The sequence below is a fragment of the Corvus kubaryi genome, unplaced genomic scaffold, assembly GCF_017639235.1.
Source record: "Corvus kubaryi isolate FWS band 111438036 unplaced genomic scaffold, C.kubaryi_AGA036_p1.0 65476, whole genome shotgun sequence".
Taxonomy (NCBI): domain Eukaryota; kingdom Metazoa; phylum Chordata; class Aves; order Passeriformes; family Corvidae; genus Corvus; species Corvus kubaryi.
This window is the reverse complement of record NW_024582034.1, coordinates 148,641-168,076: the sequence shown is the minus strand read 5'-3', so window position 1 is coordinate 168,076 and position 19,436 is coordinate 148,641. Positions and strand designations below refer to the sequence as shown.

At 44.5% G+C, this 19,436-nt stretch overlaps 1 protein-coding gene across 1 annotated transcript in view; it reads left to right on the top strand.

The window, feature by feature from the left end:
• Positions 1 to 6: 6 nt before the first annotated feature.
• Positions 7 to 19,436, top strand: part of LOC121673523 (VPS10 domain-containing receptor SorCS1-like) — a 148,953-nt gene continuing 129,523 nt past the window's right edge. The window contains exon 1 of the mRNA XM_042046882.1: positions 7 to 187. Within this exon, the coding sequence (XP_041902816.1) occupies positions 158 to 187 (30 nt within the window). The 5' untranslated portion in view covers positions 7 to 157. The remainder of the gene's footprint in view (positions 188 to 19,436) is intronic.

The following is a 19,436-nucleotide window of genomic DNA, read 5'->3' as shown; positions in this document are numbered from 1 at the left end:
CCGGGGAGTGCCCGCGGCCGAGGGGCAGCGCGGCGGCCGCGCTCAGCCCCGCGGGCCCCCCGAGGATGGGAGAGCGGCGCGGCTGCGAGGGGCCGAGGAGCCGAGGCTGAGCAGCACCACCTTCGCGCTCACCGGGGATGCGGCGCACAACCAAGCCATGGTGCACTGGTCCGGCCACAACAGCAGCGTGAGTACCGCCCCGCAGACCCGACCCGACCCGACCCGACCCGGTCTGGCCGTGCTTGGTGGGGGAAGGAGCCGGGACAGTGGCGGGACGGGGCCGCGGCTGGCGCCGGGGCCGGGGTGCGGGGAGGAGAGGGGCGCTGGGTGGGCACCGTGCCCTTATTGCCAGCGGGAGTGGGACACGGAGCGATGGCCGCAGGAGAAAAGTTTTCCTGGGGAAAGGTGAAGGCGCGTGGGAACATCGTTCTGCCCCCGCCCCCGGAGGCAGAGCCGCGGTCCCCGGGCAGCGCGGCCGCAGCGCCCCGAAGGGCCGGGCTGGCCCGAGCCCTTCCGCTGCGCTACAGCGTGTCCCGTGGGCCGCTCCCCTGGGGACCCTCACTCTCCGTCTCTCCATATGTCATAAACACCGTGACACGCTTCGCTGCCTCCCTGCCTGGGATAAATGATGTATAGGGGTGGTGGAAAAGCCCTCCAGTGCCCCGCTGTGAGAGCTGGAGGCAAGAGAGATCCCATTAATTCATTAAGAGGCGGAAAGCCCCACAGCACGTCAAGGAGCTTAGAGTGGAGGCACGTAGTGCAAGCACAGTGAAAAGTTTGTAAAAAAATCCAAGGCATCTCACGCCTTTTCCCCGAAGTCAGTAACAACGAGTCGCTGAGGTGTCCCTGAAAGCCTGTGGGATTGTGTGTGTGCGTGTGTAGGGGGCATGTCCCAAAAGCCCACATGTTGTGCCATGATAGTGCAGGGCCCTCCCTCACACCCGCTTTGCAACGCCCGGCAGATGGCTGTGGACAAAACTTAAAGTTTCTTTTGACTTGGTGTCAGAAATACCATTTCTACTCTCATGTAGTCTGGGAACAGATGTAATTTAAATGACTCTGGGAAACCTGTATGTCTGGTGACAATATTCCCATTATTCTGATTATTATAGCTTGTCACTGCCTTGAAAATGCCTCTTTTATTGTTTTGCCACTATTGGAAATGAGTATAACGCTATTAACAGCATAGATTGGCTGCATTTTCAGATACATTCTTCATGGAACTTACTAGCCATGAGAAAAGCAAATTGTCTACTTACTTGTCTGTCTGTCTATCTGTGCATCAGCTACAGGTTCTAGTGTGCAATTCAACCATCTTTTTTTTTTTTTTTTTGACTGGAAGTTTTTTTGTCTATTTATTATTACTTAGGCAATAATTCTAACAGCAATGTGGATGTTACTTTTATTTAACCAATTTTTAAAGGCAGTTGTGTTTGCCAGGCATGAATTTCACTCTCATTAAAGACGAAAGTAAACACTGAAGAGAAAACAGCTGTATGGTATATTTCAGCACTACACTTGTCTCTAGGACTATTAATTTTTAATATAACATGCCATGTAATGAAGAAAACCACCTCTCTTTTGTTTCATTTTATTGCTGAATCAAGGAGTGTTGAGCAAAAGAATCTAAAATGCCTCCCCCATGCCTTCCCAGCGTGGATTTCCAATAGTTTTGAGTATTTCTGCTAAAAGTAGCAAAGAAAACTCATTCTGTAGGCATTTGCAGGGGAAAGAAAGGTTATTTTTTCCTAAAGCACAGCTCAGAAAGTGATTTTCACAATATTCTCCCTCCTTCCTTGGTTTCTTTTACAGAAACATTCTATTTAAACAACTAGTTTCCTTATACTTTAGGTGACTGAGGAGAGTAATGAAAGAAAATGTCTCAATTGTTTATGGCATGCCATTAGGATTTTGCACCTCAAAATACCATGCATTGAAAGCTTCCAACTCAAAAGCACAAGCTAAAGCAAAAGACTGGTTTATTGCCAGTGTAGTGTTTGTAGGAAGGAGAAGCAAGCATGTTAATAAATACTAATGTTATCTTTTTGTGAATTTTCTAATATGAGGTCTAGTATTCTGAGACTTTTTCACTCCTGTCTTTTCCAGAAAACATACTGCATTTAGTAATTAATTGGATTTTTTTTTTTATAACTGTGTAGCAGGAAAGTTATATGCTCGAATCTGGGTTCTTTCATTTATCAACAGCTAAGGCTGAATCCAATGCCTATTTTTCTGCTGCAGCTCAGTTTTTACCTAATTCTACTGTTGGGGTGTCTGTGGCACAGGAACATGAAGCAATTTGCCCAAGGTCACTCAGGCAAACAGTGTGGCTTCTTTTGCCAGCCACATTGGTTCCCAGCCCCACATCACAAAGCATAAATTTTCTTGGGTCGTGGGAGATGTAAAGCAGCAGGAAGGTGTATTGAAGATGGACAACAGATACTAACTCGTGTCATGACTATGCCAGTTGACCTAGGAGAGTCAGTAGGATGTATCTGTCTGTTATTGTATTCAGGCTGCCAAAGCAGTAAAGAGGCAAACAGCTTGCTTTTACAATTCTGTTACTTGAACAGACTTCAAAACCTAAGCTTTTGTCACTTATGTATTATTAAAAACACCATCAATCAAGTTTCATGCATTAGTGGTGGGGTATTCCTAAAAACTGGATGGATTTGCAAAGATGAAGAAGGTAATAAAAAATTGGGGTTTTACTGGGACGTGTAGATCTGCAGACACTCCACAAAAGGGAGGTCTTTGCAGCTGCTGGATGCCTTGTTAACCTAGAATGTTAAAACCCTCTGCTTTTAAAATAATTTTTATTATATATTAATTATATATTATATATTATTTTAAAAGCAAGTCTCTGTCCATCTCCTATCCCCCTTTTCTCACACATCCCTAAAATCCCAATTTAATTTATTAAAACATAATCCCTTCCAGGCAACAAACTTTTGTTTTCTCCATTTGCAGATAGTGAGGTCAGGATTACTATAGAGGCAAAAGGCTGGTGAGATCAGGGAATTTGGGTTCTCTGCTTTGTCCTGCCCAGAGGCTTTTTCTGTGACCTTAGGAAAGACAATTAACCTCTCTGGATCTCCTCTTCCATGTTAAATGAGGATAGTACTACTTAGCTACCACAAAGTGGTGGTGTGGAGCAGAATTCATTTCTGCTTTATACAGTACCTGAGGATCTTCAAGTGAAAATGGTTAGGAAAATACAAGAATACTATTTTGTGTAGAGGTGAGGTTTATATTCTCTGTGCTTGTATAAAGGGAACTTGGCTTAATTCAGTGGGTCTGATATTAGAAAAAGCAGACTTCTATTTGGGCTTCAAGTATCACTCTGCCCTAATAGAAGCATTTATTGAGCAAGGTCATGAAGCTCTTGAGGGACCTTGGAGAGATCAGATAAAATGTTTTCTTGCCAAAGCTTTTCTAAAGAAAGGAGAATTTTTAATGAAAAACACTATGATTCCCAACAGATCTGCAAGCCATTCTTTTTCCAAAACCATTCCCCTCTGAACACATATGCTGTGTACAAATGTGCCATTCAGTGCGCAGTTGTACCCTCTACACTTGTTTTCCCTCTCTAGATGTTTATGTTAGTGCATGAAATTTTCCTTGTTCTGCTCATCAGATGGTCTCTCCAACCTTCCTGTGAAGATGATTTGATTCCTCATATGATCTTTTCTTCCTTCCTCTCTCCCTGATTTCTAGGATAACGATCTGCAAAAAAAGGTAGCAGTACCTTTAATGCTCTTACGGTTTTAGATCTCACTATCTCATTTCTTGGTTAGTTTTCCAAGAGATTTTAAGAAGATACAGTGAATAAAAGACACTTACTAGGATTGCTCTTCGGGTATGATCACTGGTGGAATGGGAAATGGGAACTGTTGTCATTAGGTTTCAGAGCTGTTCCTCTGATGAATGTAGCTTTTTATAGGAAGTACTTAATTTTGTCCATGCTTTTTCTGTGATGGAATTACTACAACTTCTGTGGTGTTGTGGGCAGGTTTTTTTCAATATGAGAAGAAAAGATGCACATGTCTAGTTTTCTCTGGAAGACATTTTCAGCCCACCATCTATGGAGGCGCTGCAGCTAATGATCGCTGTGTACTTTAGCTATCCCATGTGTATATGCCCTTGCCTTTCTAGTAACCAGAGGCAAACTCCACGGAATCATTGAATATTAAGGGTTGGAAGAAATCTTAAAGATCATGTAGTCCCAATCCCCACTGCCATGGGCAGGGACATCTCCCAGATTCTGACATAAATTCTCTCAAACTTCTGGCATAAAGATGAGAAATGCACCATAATGCCCCAGTAAGAGCCGGAGAGGGCATTTGTCTAAGGCATGTGTAGTATTGCAGGTTGCTGAAGCCAGCCCAAGTTCCTATGTGATCCTAGGGGTTGGCTTTTTCATTCTATATGAAAAATGTCAGTTTTGCATTTTTTTTAGCTCATTGTAGTAGAGCAGTGCAGAAGATAAACCCGAAGCCTGGTGTGCTTCAATGGTGCAGCTGCTACTTGTGCAAATTGCATTGATGCTTACAGCATGATCCAGGCCCTGAAAAGTGGGAAAGGCAGGAGGAGAACTAGTGAGACGCTGGACTGGGGCCTTGTTTTATCTCGGCAGCCACACTGCACTGTTTTGTCCAGTCAACCTGTGACTGTCATTTCTAGAGTCAATATGGTTTCAAGATTGACTCCAAGACTTGGAATATGAGATGCCTTTGGGACAAGATGATAAAGAGGAGGCTAATAGTGCTGCAGTAGCTTACAGACGTTGGAAGCAGAGAGAAGATGAAGCTTATCTTACTGGTTGAAGAGGGATTAATATGTGTTAACGGCCCCAACATACCTCATATTGGACATTAGGAAAAGTTTCTTCTCAAAGAAAGTGCTGCAGCAAGGTACAAGAAAGTCTTTGGGGATTTTCAAGACTCATGTAAAGATGATGATCTGATGGGAACCATTCTGCTCTGAATGGGTTTTCTTTACCTCCTATTACCACCCATCCTTTTTCTTTACCCTATACAAGGTCTGGGGGCTGGCAGTGACAAGCAGGTTGTGCAAGTTCTCACAGTGAAGCCTGTCTCTTCCGGGAATGATTCCTCTGAATGCTGTTGGCAGGGTTCTGGTGTGATCTGCTAATGTACTGGTGGTTGGATGCTGAGACATTACTCACTCCCATGGAGAATTACAAGCTGGGGAGGCCAATGGGTTCAGTCTGTGCCAGGTAGTTTTTCATTAAGATGCCTTGCAATGCAGTATGTGATGGGCAATATTTGCAATTCCAAATAGACTGCTATGCTTGGAAGGGAGGAAGGGGAATCTTTAGGCAGGCAAAGCTGCATTTAGTTGTCAGCCATGGGTATCTGCTCCAAAAGTCCAGCTGGATTTCAGTCTAAAATGTTTACTCCTAGAGTGCAAAAATGGTAACAGAGCAACCATATTAATTGCACTGCATTTTGTAAATATTTTAATTTCTGTGCTAGACTGTTTCTTTCTCAAATACCTTTTGACTAGGTTATGTTCTTGCTGCCGTTGAAGGTAGTCCAACTCTGGCAAAATATCTTGAGGCGTTACCACTTTCCTCTATCTTTATTAATGAAGCTTGCCACTTAAGTCCTTCTCCAGGACCTTGCCAACCCATTTTTAATTAATATTTAAATAGAAGATTGGGAACGAAAATTAAACTCTGGCACGGCAACTGCTTTTGTGGTTTCTTTGAGTTAGTAGGGCAGGGAGAAGACATCTGGAAAATATTCTTTGTGTTATTTCTCTCCAGACTGGTTTCATTGCAAAGTCAGCTTGATGGCCAGTATATGGGCCTGGATATTATTTGTGGCCCATTGTGGATATTGTTCCCTGGGCCGTTTCCCTGCCTGGCACAGCAAACTGTTGATGTTCTTGTAGTTCCAAGCTTACGAAACAGAACTGCTCCTGTCCTAGGTGTCTGTCAGCAGTTTCTCTTCAGACCTCAGTACTCAGACTTTGCCATGATCAGGGATGAGGCCTAGGACTTGTGGCTAAACTTTCACAGTGGACTAAATGCAAATAGAAACAGCTACATGATTCTTTAATTATTTTTTTCATAATGGAAAACATTCACCCAATCAGTCGATGAAGTCTTTTGAAAATGGGTGTGAGCAGATTTATGTTAGGCGGGGGAGATTTTTCTCAAATGGGAGGTGAGATGAAACAAATATTTTCTTGAAGGTAAGGCTGTAGGAAGATGAAACTTTCTGAGAGTTTCCAAATTTATAGCTGCATTTGTAGTAGAGATTTCAGAAAACATAGCAGAACAGCGTTGCCTAATGGGAAAAGCACAGGTGAAGGGCAAAGATCTTTAGTGTTACTTGTTCTAAAGGATACTGGCAATCAGTCTTGCAAACAGTCAAGAATTTACTCAAGTCATACCGTGGTGTACTGCTCCTTGAGCTCCCTGGGTGTCTGTGCGTAGAACGGAGAGCAGTACATGGTTACTTCAGTTAGCACTCGCACAATTTCAGATTCCTGTCAGAATTGAGGGCCAAGCCTGAGCTCATGGTTAGGGTTGGTTGAAGACATTGCAGGGGACCTGTCAGTTATGGAGCTAAGGCTTGGGTTTGGCTGGGCTCTGGTCAATTTTCCAGTGAGAATGTGTGTTTGAAGGTGTTGAATCCAACCTGCCTCAATCAAGACAGTAAATTAAATGACATGTTCCTTGTGAAGCATTGAATGCTGTAATTGCAGAAATTCCCCAAAGCAGCAAAGTATTTGTTTGGATCCTCAGTTTAAACTGATGTAGGATTGATCTAGGCTAGTTTACTGTTGTTGAGAATTCAACCTGTAGGATCCTATAGCAGCAGAAAATAAGATTGAAGAATGAGTACAGAGGTGAGGAAACATGGAGCAGTACAGCAAGGAGACCTGTGGACCCTTTATGTTTTCTGAATTACAGCCACAGGAGTGTTGGCAGATGAGTTGCCTTCTCTCTTGTGCTCAGCCTTTCACCGTCTCTTGCTTGGCTCAGTTTGTTACTCTGTGCGAGTTTGACCCACGCTGTAAGCCATGTTGGAGACTGCTCTGGTGACATAGTTGGTGGACCCCAACAGGAAATTTAAGCTGAAATATCCCTTAGCCGGAATATACTTTGCTGCAGTCACACCTTTGCACGCAACTTTCCTGGTTTGCTTAAGCTCTGTGTAGGAATCCAAGGTAAACAAATTCCCAAATCCTAACTTCCCCTTAATGTTCAGGGAGAACCACATCACTGTTGTTAGTATTTCTTCCGTGCAAAAAGGAGAGCATGGAAGTATTTCCTTTCCTGCCTTTATGGGGTGTTATGAGACTGAGGGAACCAAAGAAAATTTGCTGCATGTTTGTAGAACGTGGCTGCATGGGTATAAACATATTTGATAAATAATCTGCCATGGAAATTTTAGGGTCAATTTCCAGCCCTCATAACCCTTGGAGTCCCAGAATGCAATAAAAGTAAGAACAGATTGATGCTGAGTGATCATATCTTTCTTTTGTTCATCCCTCTCGGTGCTGAAGGAGACCTGATTGCTCTCCCACTAAAACGAGTGGCAAAGCCCTGACACTGAGGCTGTCGCGGTGTTTTTTCCTCTTCGTATCCCGACACGCGACACAATCGCCGGCCAGGCAGCTCTGCAGAGCACTACAGGGCCTGCGTGCCCCAAATAGCAGCAGTTTTAATTAGCTCCAGCGGGGTGTGGATCCCCGGGCACAGGCTGAGGGAAGGGTGCGGGTTGCCCGGGTGAGGGAAGCGGAGCCGGGCGCTAGAGGGAGCGTGGGCATCTGAGAAAGGGAGGGAGCGCTGCTGGAGCCCGGGACTGCGTGCTGGGGAGGCAGAGGCTGCTGGAATATCGATATGGAAACCCGCTCGGAGTCACTGACTCTGGGAACTCCCGCTGTCTGGGGTTCCCTCCGTGAGAGAGGAGACTCCTACCAGACACGCGCTCGTGGTAAAGCGTTCTGCCGTCCCGTGCATTGATGCTGTCTCCCTTTGTGCTGTCTCTAATCGCTGTCAGGCTTTTTCCTGAAGATGGGATTCCCTGTGCCGGAGTCTCTCATCTGCTCCGTCCCCTCCAGCCTGAGTCATGTGCCTATAAAACCTCCAGCATCCCCCTCAGCTGCCGGCGGTGCAGCCGGTGTGGGAGAGGGATCGTGTTTGACCTGTGCGGCACGGGAGGCAGCGATGCGGGTCCTGGCGGCACCCTGCATCTCCCCCACTGCCCTGCCCCGTTGTGTCGGCGCCAGCCCCCGAGGGTCACTGCTGACAGACCCACCTCGATGCCGATCTGCTCCCTCTCCCACACCATCGACAGCGACGGGGGAGGGCAGGAGAACTGGGCTCCATCACCTCTCTCCCTGTGCCTGATCCACAGAGGATGCTCTTGCCCTGACAGGTCCCTGCCACTTGGCACTCTTGAAGTTGAAGGTGTTGCACAAATCTTAGTGTTTGTGTTCCTCTTTTCATTTCTTGTGGATGTGGAGGAACAGTAAGAATTTGAATTCTTACCAGCCACTTCACTGTGGGACAAAGAAACATTTCCTGGGAATAATGGTTGCACATACTGATCTCTTTGGGACTAAAATGTATGTTTGGGATTTAAAAAAAACTAGGACCGAGCAACTGCAAATCACTTAGGTCAATGATGGGCTGAAGAACTTGGGATGCTGGAAGCAACTGCTTTGACACTGCTTTAGTCTGTAACATGTGGTTACTGCTGGTACATCTTCAGTGGTGCTGCTGGTAGACTCCAGAAATGGTTTGAGCCTCTCATGGGGATTTGGTAGAGGACCCCAGTGAGGGGTTAATGGAGCAGAAGACTTGACACAGAGCTCCTGCTGACTTTTGAGGCAGAGAGTAATGTATGGGTTGATTTCAGATGTGCGTCCTTGGGTGCCAGAGGAGAGCAGGCTGTGCATGCAGGTTGTCTTTGTGATTCGTGGTCTTGCCATTGTGCCTAAAGTTTGTGTGTTGCCCCATGTCTTGGCTTCTGTATCTACAAGGAAGAGTTAACTCACGTGAAGGGCTGTTGCTGAGGCTTGAAATGGATGGACATTTGCAAAAGCTGTTGGGTGGAAGAGAATGTGTAAAACATGATTATCTTCCTCTTGCCAAAATGCTTTAGGACCTCATGGGTGCAGGTGGGGAGGGAGTGGGACCTTTAATTGGTTGTTAGTCTTTCCCTGCAGTTGGTGACTGTTTGAAAAATCCCTCCCCAGCTGTGGTCAATACCATGAGGTGCAGGCATATTTGGCTGGTCTGTGGCCTTATTTGCCTGTTAGAAAACTGGGAGGTGAATTCATTCTGCACAAGGCAGTGGGGTGGATGGCTGTGTATATGGAGACATTTCTCTGTTCAGGTCTTCCTGTCCTTTACCACCAAAGCCTGCCAATTTGGAGCTTGCAGAATGACAGACATGACTGTACTTATAAAGGTCTTCTGCTGCCTGCTTCAGCTGTGTATTCCCACGGTCATTAAAAGGAAGGTCAGTAGTATAAGCCTTTTTTTTCTATTTTTTTGAGAAAACTGAGGCATGCAAGAAAGGAGGGATCTACTCTGGATCTACTCAGTATTGATGTGTCTACGTAATAACAAAGGACTTATTTTACTTCATTGCCGCAGCTTAGATGCTGTGTATATTTTTTTTATAAGGGATTTCATGAAAGAAAGGAAAAATAGGTGAGGACTTAAGAAGGAAAAGAACAGGGCTCTCAAGAGTAGAAAAGTAGAACATGCACAGCTAAAATCATTAACAGATTGATCAAGTTAAAGCACTGAAAAGTTCTGTCTCAAAGTGTTTTAAGACCATCTTTGTCTGCTCTTCCAGTCCCTTTACCTGCTTGGCTTCACAGATCAAGCCGTTTGAAATTGCAGCTCCTTTTGAGCTGGATGAGAATCAACATGATGAGACTGTGGGAGCCATGAATTTGGGCTTTCATTGGAAATGCAAACAGGAGAGGCATCACATCTGTCTGATGAGGGGCGTGGGAGCTGACTCTGAAGTATGTGGATTGTTTGGAATGAGTTGGAATAATTTAGGATGATAGCACGTGTACTTTTGAGTGCCTGTTTGTGCAATTTTACCTGGGGTAATGTAGTATGATGCAGAGTTCAAGGGTCTTGTAAGCTTCTAGGTTCGTTAAGGTGGCTTCCCCACCATTTATGTTCCACTTCACAGCCAAAGGGGAAAAGTCTTTGTCCAACACCAGGTGCAGGTGAAGCACTCCTGAGTGAGACAGGGCAAATGAATCTTCTTTCTGCCCTCTTGGTGGGGCATGGTTGGGTTTCCTTGTGTCAGTCTTCTGCCAGGTGGAGGGCTAGGCCAGCATGTGAGGAGTAATGTCCTTGTTCTACCACCCACAGTGTCTTTCTAGTTTTATTCCCAACCAACCAAATGTTGCTAGTATTTGACACTGCAGTGGAAGCATGGATGGGGGTGCAGGTGGGTGTCTGGGGCTGGGGCCTGGCACTTGTGGACAGACAGACTGGCTCTCTGAACTTGCATGAACCTTGTGTTTGGAGTGGGACAGGGTTTTCCTTCAGTTCGGCCAAAAGCCTGGTGCAGGACAGGACTGGTGAGCCTGCACGTGAAGGAGACCTGTCACCTTTTGCACACAGTGTGTGGTGGGAGAGGCAGGCCTGCCTGCTGTTCTGGGGGGCCCTGAAAAACACATTTGTACCTTGCCTGAAAAGAGCTTTGCCTGTGAGACAGTGAGATTGCAAACCGGTGTGATAGCCATGCTACTAGAGAGAACTGGTATTTCAGAAGAAAGAATGTTTATTCAGGTGTACTTTGGCAACGGTTGGAGCAACACCAGGACAAAGCCCCATCCAGTCACAGTGTCCATATCAGGTGTCACAGAAGTATAATAGAGATTGTTTGGCTACCTATGAGTAGCTGAGCCTTTAACAGAAGGGCTTTCAGAAAACGGTGGGATATGGAATAAAGCAGAAAATGATCTGGCCAGGGCAGCCCACCAGATTATGATTTCTGCTGAGTGTTTTTGATGCCCTGCCCCAGTAGCCATGCTGAACACTTTGTTATCTGACCTGTGAGAGCTGTCTGCTCTCTGAAGGACCAGGAAATGAGTAAAATGCCTGGTCATTTTGTCAAGCAAAAGAAGTTTGCAGCCACTTAACTGTGTGCCCTTCCAGGACTCTTCTCTCTCTCTGTGTCTTCTGTCATCTCTGTCATGATCCCTCCTTCTGCTGCCTGTTTGGAGGGGTTATGAGTGGCACAAGGTATCCTTGGCTGAGCATTACAGGTGTGCTGTAGAGCTGGCTGTGATTGATGAATCAATCAGTTGGAGCCCTGCCAGCTATGAAAGTGGACACTGGGTGGCTTATGGTTCTGGCCAGATACTATTTTGGGGCCTGCTTCTTCCCTCAGCTCAGCGTAGAGCAATTCTGCACCTCTGTGACCTTTTATCCCTTGTTGAATTCAGTTCAAATTGGTCTCAAGATTCCAAAGTTATCCCTCCTATGCTAACTCACAGATAGCGTGGTCTGTTGATCCAAAGCAGAAACTGTTTCTTTTTCAAGGCACCTAAACCACAGCTCCAGCATCAGCACTGAGGAGTTCTTAATTTTCGTAATTAAGTGTTCATGTTGGTTTTTGCTACCCTGCCTGAAAACTCAGTTCCTTTAATCAAAGGCAACATTGCTGATAGTGTAGCATTCTCAGCTTGCTCATACAGCACCTCTTTGTGGCAGGTTCAATGCTACGTGCTTTTCCCTTTAATTAATTTCAGATTATCTGCATTACTTGTTCCTCCTTGTTACTGCAACTAACAAAGCCTGCCTTTCTGAGTTGCACTGAGGTTTTGTTCTTTGGGCTCTCATCTTTCTGTGGATTTAAAAAAAAAAAAATTTATTTGTGCTTCCTGTAGTGCTACTGGAAACAGGCAATAAACTGGATTGGGGAGATGGAGAAACAACTCATAGAAAGGGGAAATAGGCAGGTCTAATTCTGCAGAATGAGATCAAATGTTGCATGGTAAAATAGTGAATCATTTGAGAATGCTACGTCTTCTGTAAAAGAGGAGGTTCTTATTTTCTTTCCCAAAGACAAAGTTTAACAGTCATGAAAGTCACTGACTAAGTGGATGCTATTCTGAGGCTGGAATGAGCCAGAGTTCTCCTCACGTGCTCACCCTGGGGGAGACAAGGGTGAGAGGCCAGAGCTGATCCATGGAATGTGTGAGGATGCAGGAGTGAGTTGATGTGTGTGTGAAAGTGTTCAGTCCTGTTGTTTCTGTTTCTAGCCCTGTCTAATGCTGTGCATTCTTACCTCAGAGAGTTGGCTGGAACATTTATTGCCCTTGGTACCTAACAGGTTTAACAAAACAAAGCTTGCTGTACCTGTGTTTGTCAAAATCAGCTGTGTGAGGGCAGCTCAGAGTAGGATGGGAGGGGACAGAGTGGAGCTTCCTGTGCTTTTTTACATCTTTTAAAATCCCCTTTTAATCACTACGTGGTTTAAAAGAAAAAAAGTGTTTTAGAAATGTAGAGGACACTATGCCTATGTTTACATGTGTGTAAGGATATGTAACCTGATAACTATAGAACTAGGTATATAACTATGTAATTAGGAAAATGTAGCCAGGGATGATTTGGGGCCATAGTCTGATTCTTCCTGCTTTTCCTCTGTTCCTTCTCTACACCCCCCTGCTGTAATCTGTGGGCTCTGATGCTATTATATGGTACTGCAGGTCCCTTCCTCCTCTTTCCTTTGCTATGGCCTTTGCACAGTGGCAGTGACTTGTACAGCCTCTGGTATGAGTCAGAGTGAAGGTTTTTCTGTGCCTGTCACAGTTGGATTTGGCAACCCTCAGTTACATCAGGTTCCGTAGGCTGAACGTGGTTGTTGGTGTGATGAATTTGGAGCTCTCCTAAAGCGCGTGTCCTCCCTGGTTCAGTGCTGCTCTGCTCTGGTCTGCAGATCTCACTGATCAGGAGATGGGAGGGAATGGTAGTAAGGCGGGAAAGAGCTGGCAATTAACTGGGATCTCTCCTTTCAACCTTTTTTGTCCTGAGCTAAGAACGTTTTTTTCTTTTCCAGAAAATGCCAGTGGAGTTGAAGGGTTTTAAGAGAGAAGTAGAAAACTATGTTTAACGATAAACATTTGGAATAGGAGAGGCTTCCTCCCCACACAGCTGTATGTACAGCACCTTGCACAAATTCTGTGTCTTTAAAGGATGATGTATATGATACAGATGCAGAACTTTGCCATTGTTTTCATCTTCATACATGGAATTTGAATTTTCTGAAGAGGAGGCAGTGTGGGCATTCCCTGCCAGCTTGTTTCTACAGACCATAGATGATCAGTTGTGTTGGGGCAGATGTGGCCTTTTCTGCTGTTTCTGACTTTTTGACACCAGGTTGTGCCAGTCCCTGGGGTGGCACACTGGTCAGTTTTGTGCTTGCTTTCTCCCTCCTGAACATGGGCCAGAAGGTGTTTTGCTCCTGTGATAGTCCCCTGTGGTGAATATTTGTTGACAGACAGTGCTGGCTACAGGGCAGCTGGCAGCTTTTTCTGGTTCATTCTTTATTTAAATGGTCTGCCTCCAGAGGCACGCTTGTGCTTGACTTGTCCTGATGCATTTTTCTTGGGCATCCTTCTGCTACGGCAGCTCCTGCCCAGGGCATGGACAGAGAATGAACCTAATAGATGGAATTAGCACCAGAGGAGAAAAAACCAGTCCCCTGAGCAAGGCATGCACAGCCACTGGGAACTTAGACAGTGTTTTGATGATGTACTGCTTTGTGCCTAAGTCCTGCTGGGGGAGAAGGGAGGAAAGGGATTATTCGAAGTCAGGGGATCTGACTCCCAGGAGTCTGGGACATGGTCAATTTGGGTTAGACATGCCATGGCTGAATGGTACTTGAAATTGTCTCAGACAAGAACTGGGGAGAGAAATACTGTCAGGAGGCTTTTCTCCTTCTTATTTATGCTGAATGGGTCATTCTCACCTGCCAGGGTGCATAAATTGCTGTCACGAAAGCTAAAGCTTTAGACCACTGGCAAAATGATCTGTCCTGGCATTAACTGAAGGGAGAGGAAGGATGTCAGTAAATACCTATTAGCCTTTCAAGGGGTACTGTTCAGCTGATGTTAGTGTTCCAAATCCACTCTTGTTTATGGTGATTTTATGTTGGTGTTGCTTCAGTAGAACTTGATTTATGCTAGTGTGGGCAGGACCCTAATGTGAATATTCCTGTATGCAGTTAGTTTTGCTAGTCTGGGTCTTTAGGTGTCTTTATGTATCTTTATGTATCTCCTTTAATTTGTGCCCTTGATTTTTTTTTTTCATTTGTCTTGTATTTTCTTTTCTATTGTCCTGAACTTGGGACAGTGAAAATGAGTTGTCTGATTGTGGGGAACATGACTAAGTCTGTGACTTAAGGGAGGAAGACTCAGGTATCGCCATAGTGTGGGCAAGTATCTTTCTCCCTTTCTTGCTCTGATGAGAAACTTGGATATTCAAGTGCACTAGCATGTGCATTAGCAATGCAAACAGTGATGTTAATTGCCTACCAGTGATTTGAACACTTCAGGGTGAGAATTGCCAAGCTGGAACTTGCCAAGTCTCTGTTCTTCTGGAATATTTAGAATAAAAATCTCAGTGTTAAACTGTATCCTAAATGCTATTGGGCTTGTTCTGGAAGAAGATGGATATCCCTTCCTGGTGCACGTGGTGTCTCTCAAAGCCTTTTGGGCCACTGTGGGCTGTCAGTTCACTGCTTAGCTAAATATCTTCACTTCTTCTGAGGGGTTTCTGTTTTGAGAGGTCACAAGTACCCACCTGACTGGAATTTGGAGGGAGGAAACCCTTTGTAATAAACTAGCAAACCAGACTTTTAAACACTGTGCTATGCTGTAGCCTTGAGCTGGGGTTGCCAGGCTGTTCTGTGCTTGTTGTAGAAACAGCTGCTATGAGGAGATTTTTTTTTTTTTTCAGCTGAGTAGATAAATAGTACACAGACTTGGCCAGACAGACCAAGTGCTGTGGGTGATCCCTTTGCCAGACTGGACATGGTGTTCTGGATCCCTCACTTCTGCCTGGAGCAACTTGTCACTGGAACCCTTTGGTTTGTCTTTTGTTCTCTCTTTAATAAAACTGCTGTGCTTGTTTTAAATCCTTGGTATTGCAATAAAATCTTGCCTCAATAAGGACCTTAGCTTGATGAAGCAGGAGCTCCTGTCAGAGCAGCATGTTTTATTTCAAGGGCATATTTTTCATCTTCCTGATGCTGAGTAGGGCAACAGTAATACCTTCAAAGTCAGTGCTGATACACTGATGAAATTTCAGTAAGATGAGAATTAGATCCATGTGCCTTCCCGTTCTCTGGTGGCTGGTGGGCTTGGATGGGATGGAATTTGAAAGCCCCTTCCATCTGCAAGGCTGTGATTCTACCTGAGTTTCATAACAGCAGCCAGGAAAGCATCAACACAGTGATAAATTACCAAGTGTCAGAAGCCATCACGCTGCATGGTGAAGCAGTGGTGTCTCTTGGAGGGGTTGAGCAATCCAGGAATGCAGTCCTTTAGAAGTAGCTTTGAGTGATGATGAGGGCTTCATTTGCAAAGTTCCACCAAGCAATGTCCAAACAGCACGTCAAACAAAAATGAGGCTTCTTTACTGCCGTGGTAGAGACCATCCTGGCTGGTGGTGTGGTGTGTTCTCTTGCCGCTTTGCTCCTTGCCTGAGCTCTGGATCAGTTTCCCAAATTCCATTGTTGGCTGTGACCTCTCTAGCCATGCTGTGCTGGTCCTTCACTGGTCCTGGGTTTAGGTTCCCCTCTAGCTCAGGTCCTGCTGGCTCGTCTGACTGGTGCAGCAGTGTCTTGATGAAAGCCCAGAGAAATAATCTGGATTTTGGCTCAGAAATTAAGGCTCCTTAGCCCTTGAGGATGAATGACTTAAAGCACAAACAGACAGTGTGGTAAAGGCAGTGTATTTATTAGAGCAAGCTCCCATTAACTCTTCTCCTTGACAGGTTAAATATCTCTAGCTGCTCTTGTCCACTGTCATATAAGGTCTGACTCAAAGCCAGTGAATTCTTTGCATTTATATTGAGTTTAATGGGGTTTGGACCTGCGCCCAGGATCATAAGATCAGATATGCTGGACGAGACCAAAAGTCCATCTATTGCCAATGTCACACTGCTTAGTAGCACAGCTGTATCTGGCAGTGAATTGTATCTGGCATCTCTCTGGAATCAAGAATTTGTAGTACAGAGAGCTCTGTAAATAACTGACTGCTCACCTTGGTGTTTTTGAGTGTGTGTGGGCTGGTTGACAGAAGGGAAATAATTTGGGTTTAATCCCTAACCCCCATCACCACCCTGACAGGTCTCCCCAGGCTTTGACTTGGACAAAGCACATACTTGCATTCTGATTTAGAAAAGATAAACAAACACCACCACAACCAACCAACAAAATAAAAATCACATCTCCCTAATTTTTAAGGAATTGTTTAAAGAATTTTTTGTTATGGAAAAGCTGATACTTTTATTTTAAAAGGTTAAAACAAGTATTTATTATATAGTTATGACAGCAAATTCAGCACAATTTAGAAGATACAAAATATGCTGGCCTTAAGTTTCTATTTTACTGTAGAAAGTCATGCTTGAAAATACTGCTCCCTGTGATTTTTTTGTGCTATGCTGTCTTGGTGTAAAGTCAGTGAAAAGAAGGTTGCAGTGTTTATGTGCTCTTGTTGGAGGAAAGCAGTGAGCTCCATGGGTAAAAATAGGGATTATAGTGTCTGATGCAGGGCCTGCTTGTAAGGTCATGTTGTTTTGTTTTAATTACAGGAATTACCTTGCTGACGTCAGTTTGTCAGTCAGCAGGGTGGATGCTCACACACTGTTCTGGAGGTGGCCAGAAAATGACAGGTAGTTTAGAGAGTGGTTTTTTGGTTGTGTTTGTTAGTTTGTTGGTTTTTTTTTTTTTTGTTTGGTTTTTTTTTTGAAGAAGTTTTTAAACTGGAAACTTCAAACTGAAAAACATGTGTGATTTTTGCTTGTTTATTTGTTTTGAGTTGTTTAGTTTTGGTTTGTCATTTATTTAATTTTTAATATGGGTTTCTTAGCATTTTTTTGCTAATAATACCAGCTGACAGAAACTAAAATCAAACTCCCTCTTCATCCTGATTTAGAAACTCACCAATTTATGGCTGGGTAGGTTGGGTGTGTTTGCGAGTGGAGGGGGAGTTGCACTTCAGATCTAAATTACTTGGTCGCATTCCTGATTTACAAGAAGAAACTTTAGGGGGAAAAAAAAGTAGCATTTGCCAGCATAAAGTTGCAACTGAAATGGAGTCATGAGTGCCTTAGGGGGCAATGAGGTAGAGCTTTCATGTGCGTCACTTGTGCAGGATGCAGAAATATGTAGGAACTCAGCCTTTAGGCTTTATATTAACTGCTGACAAGTTGTTTCCCTCTGTGCCTCAGTTTCCCCGCCTGTGAGAGGCACCTGGCCTCCTTTGCAAAGCCCTTGTGGAGTGGCTGGTGGGAAGCACTGGATAAGCACTGCTATCTGTAGCTATTGGCAGCTGAGGTCTGGACCAACATGCCTTTTTTATTCCTTCCCGTGGGGAATCAGACACTGGCCACAGTTCAAGGCAGGCAATAAATGCAAATAGTTCTACTGTATTTTTTCAATCTAAATTTTCTTGGGTGGCAAAAACAGCATAACAAAGTTTTGAGACCTGTGGCCTGTTTGAATGTGATCCAGTGGGTTGTAGTCTCAGAGCTGCTGTGTAGATGTTCCAGTTGAATTCAATTTGTGGTTTGCTTTTTGAAACATAATTTCATTTCTAAGTGTGGAAAGTGTACGGAGCTGAGATTTGTCCTGGTGCTGGGAGGAGAGTCCTAGTCTGATTATTTAAAATGAATTAGTTCTGATGAAATATTTAGCCTTTAAACAACACATTTAATGCACTGAATTGCATTTTATTTATTAATGGCTGTTGCAATGAGATTTGGAGAGAAATTCTGCTAAAACGCACTGTTCTTATACTGCCAAATATAGTAATGATTATAATATTTTGTTGAATTATTAATATCTACTGTGCCTACAGAGCTACATAAGCATCAGATTTCAAAATTGCTTTTATCTGACGACTGACATGTGGACATTGTTTTGCTTATTTTTGGTGGTTTTTTTCAAACAGTTAAAAAAAAAATGTAATTAAAATGATAAAAAGAAAGCAGGAAGGCCAGTCAGGTGTTGCTCGTGTTTAACTCTTTTTTCATTATCAAAGCACCCCCAGGAAATATGTCAAAGATTATTTCTTTCTGCCAGCACCAGGTCTGCTTGCAAAGAGAGATTCCTTGTATGGAAAGACTGCAGAGAAGAGGAAAGGTGTGTGTGTGAAAGCCAGGCTGAAGGACATCACTGCCTCTTTAGCAAAACACCCTTGTCCCACTGCCACCTCCCCTGCTGCCGAGGGCTGATCCGTATGTCATCCATCCCCAGGAGGTTATTGACAAAGAAAGATGGGCAGAGCACTTCTAATCTCTGTGGACCAGATTTTCTGCCTCTAGGACAGACACTAATCTGTCAGAGGTTGGGCTCGCAGCCAGTGACTCTTCTCCGTTAAACTTGTGCTGCTGGGCCCATGAACGATGGCAAATTCTGTCTGTGGGACCCCAGTGCCCACCTCAGGAGGGATGTGCCTTACCTGTTTCATGTCATGTGGTGTCCAGGATGTTCCTGGAAGTTCACTGCTCCTGGATGCTTGGCCTGATGTGAGAGAGTGATGGTTTGGCCATTGGTGTCCCCCAGCATTGGACATGGGACATGTTGTGTTCCATGCCAAGAAACATTTTCAGACAAACTCAGACCTGGTTTAGAGGATTGGGTAGCCCAAGAGTGTTTGCTTTTGGCACCTTGTCTTGGGGAGAAAGGAAGTTCATCCAGATGAAGGCAGACCCTGATGTGCCAAGTGGTCTCTGGACCAAAAAATAGGCCCTGACCTGTCTTATTTTCTAATATGGGCATAACAAATGAAGAGCAAAAGTGACATGAAGGTAAAGGTCTCTCTTTCTTGATCTCAGCTCTTGTTTTTCCACTGTTTCCTTTGGATTGAATACAAGTTGTCTGAAGTCTCCCTGGATTTTATTGGGGGCCCGTAATACCAGTACAGGATGGTGAAGATGTGGGAATATACAAAAGATTTCCCGTATCCACGTAAAGCTATTGTTCTGGAAGCAGTTCATCCAGTTAAACCACTTGTCCAATTGCCCCTTGCTCTCTTGTGTGACTTTTTTGGTTGCCAAGGAGCTGGGAAAAGCTTGCAAAACATGCTTGTTTATTATCAGCAACCAGTGTGTTTTCCTCCTCTTCCCAGCATCTTTCCTAGTTTATTTAATTTTTCAATTGAAGATATCTATCCAAAAGAAGACT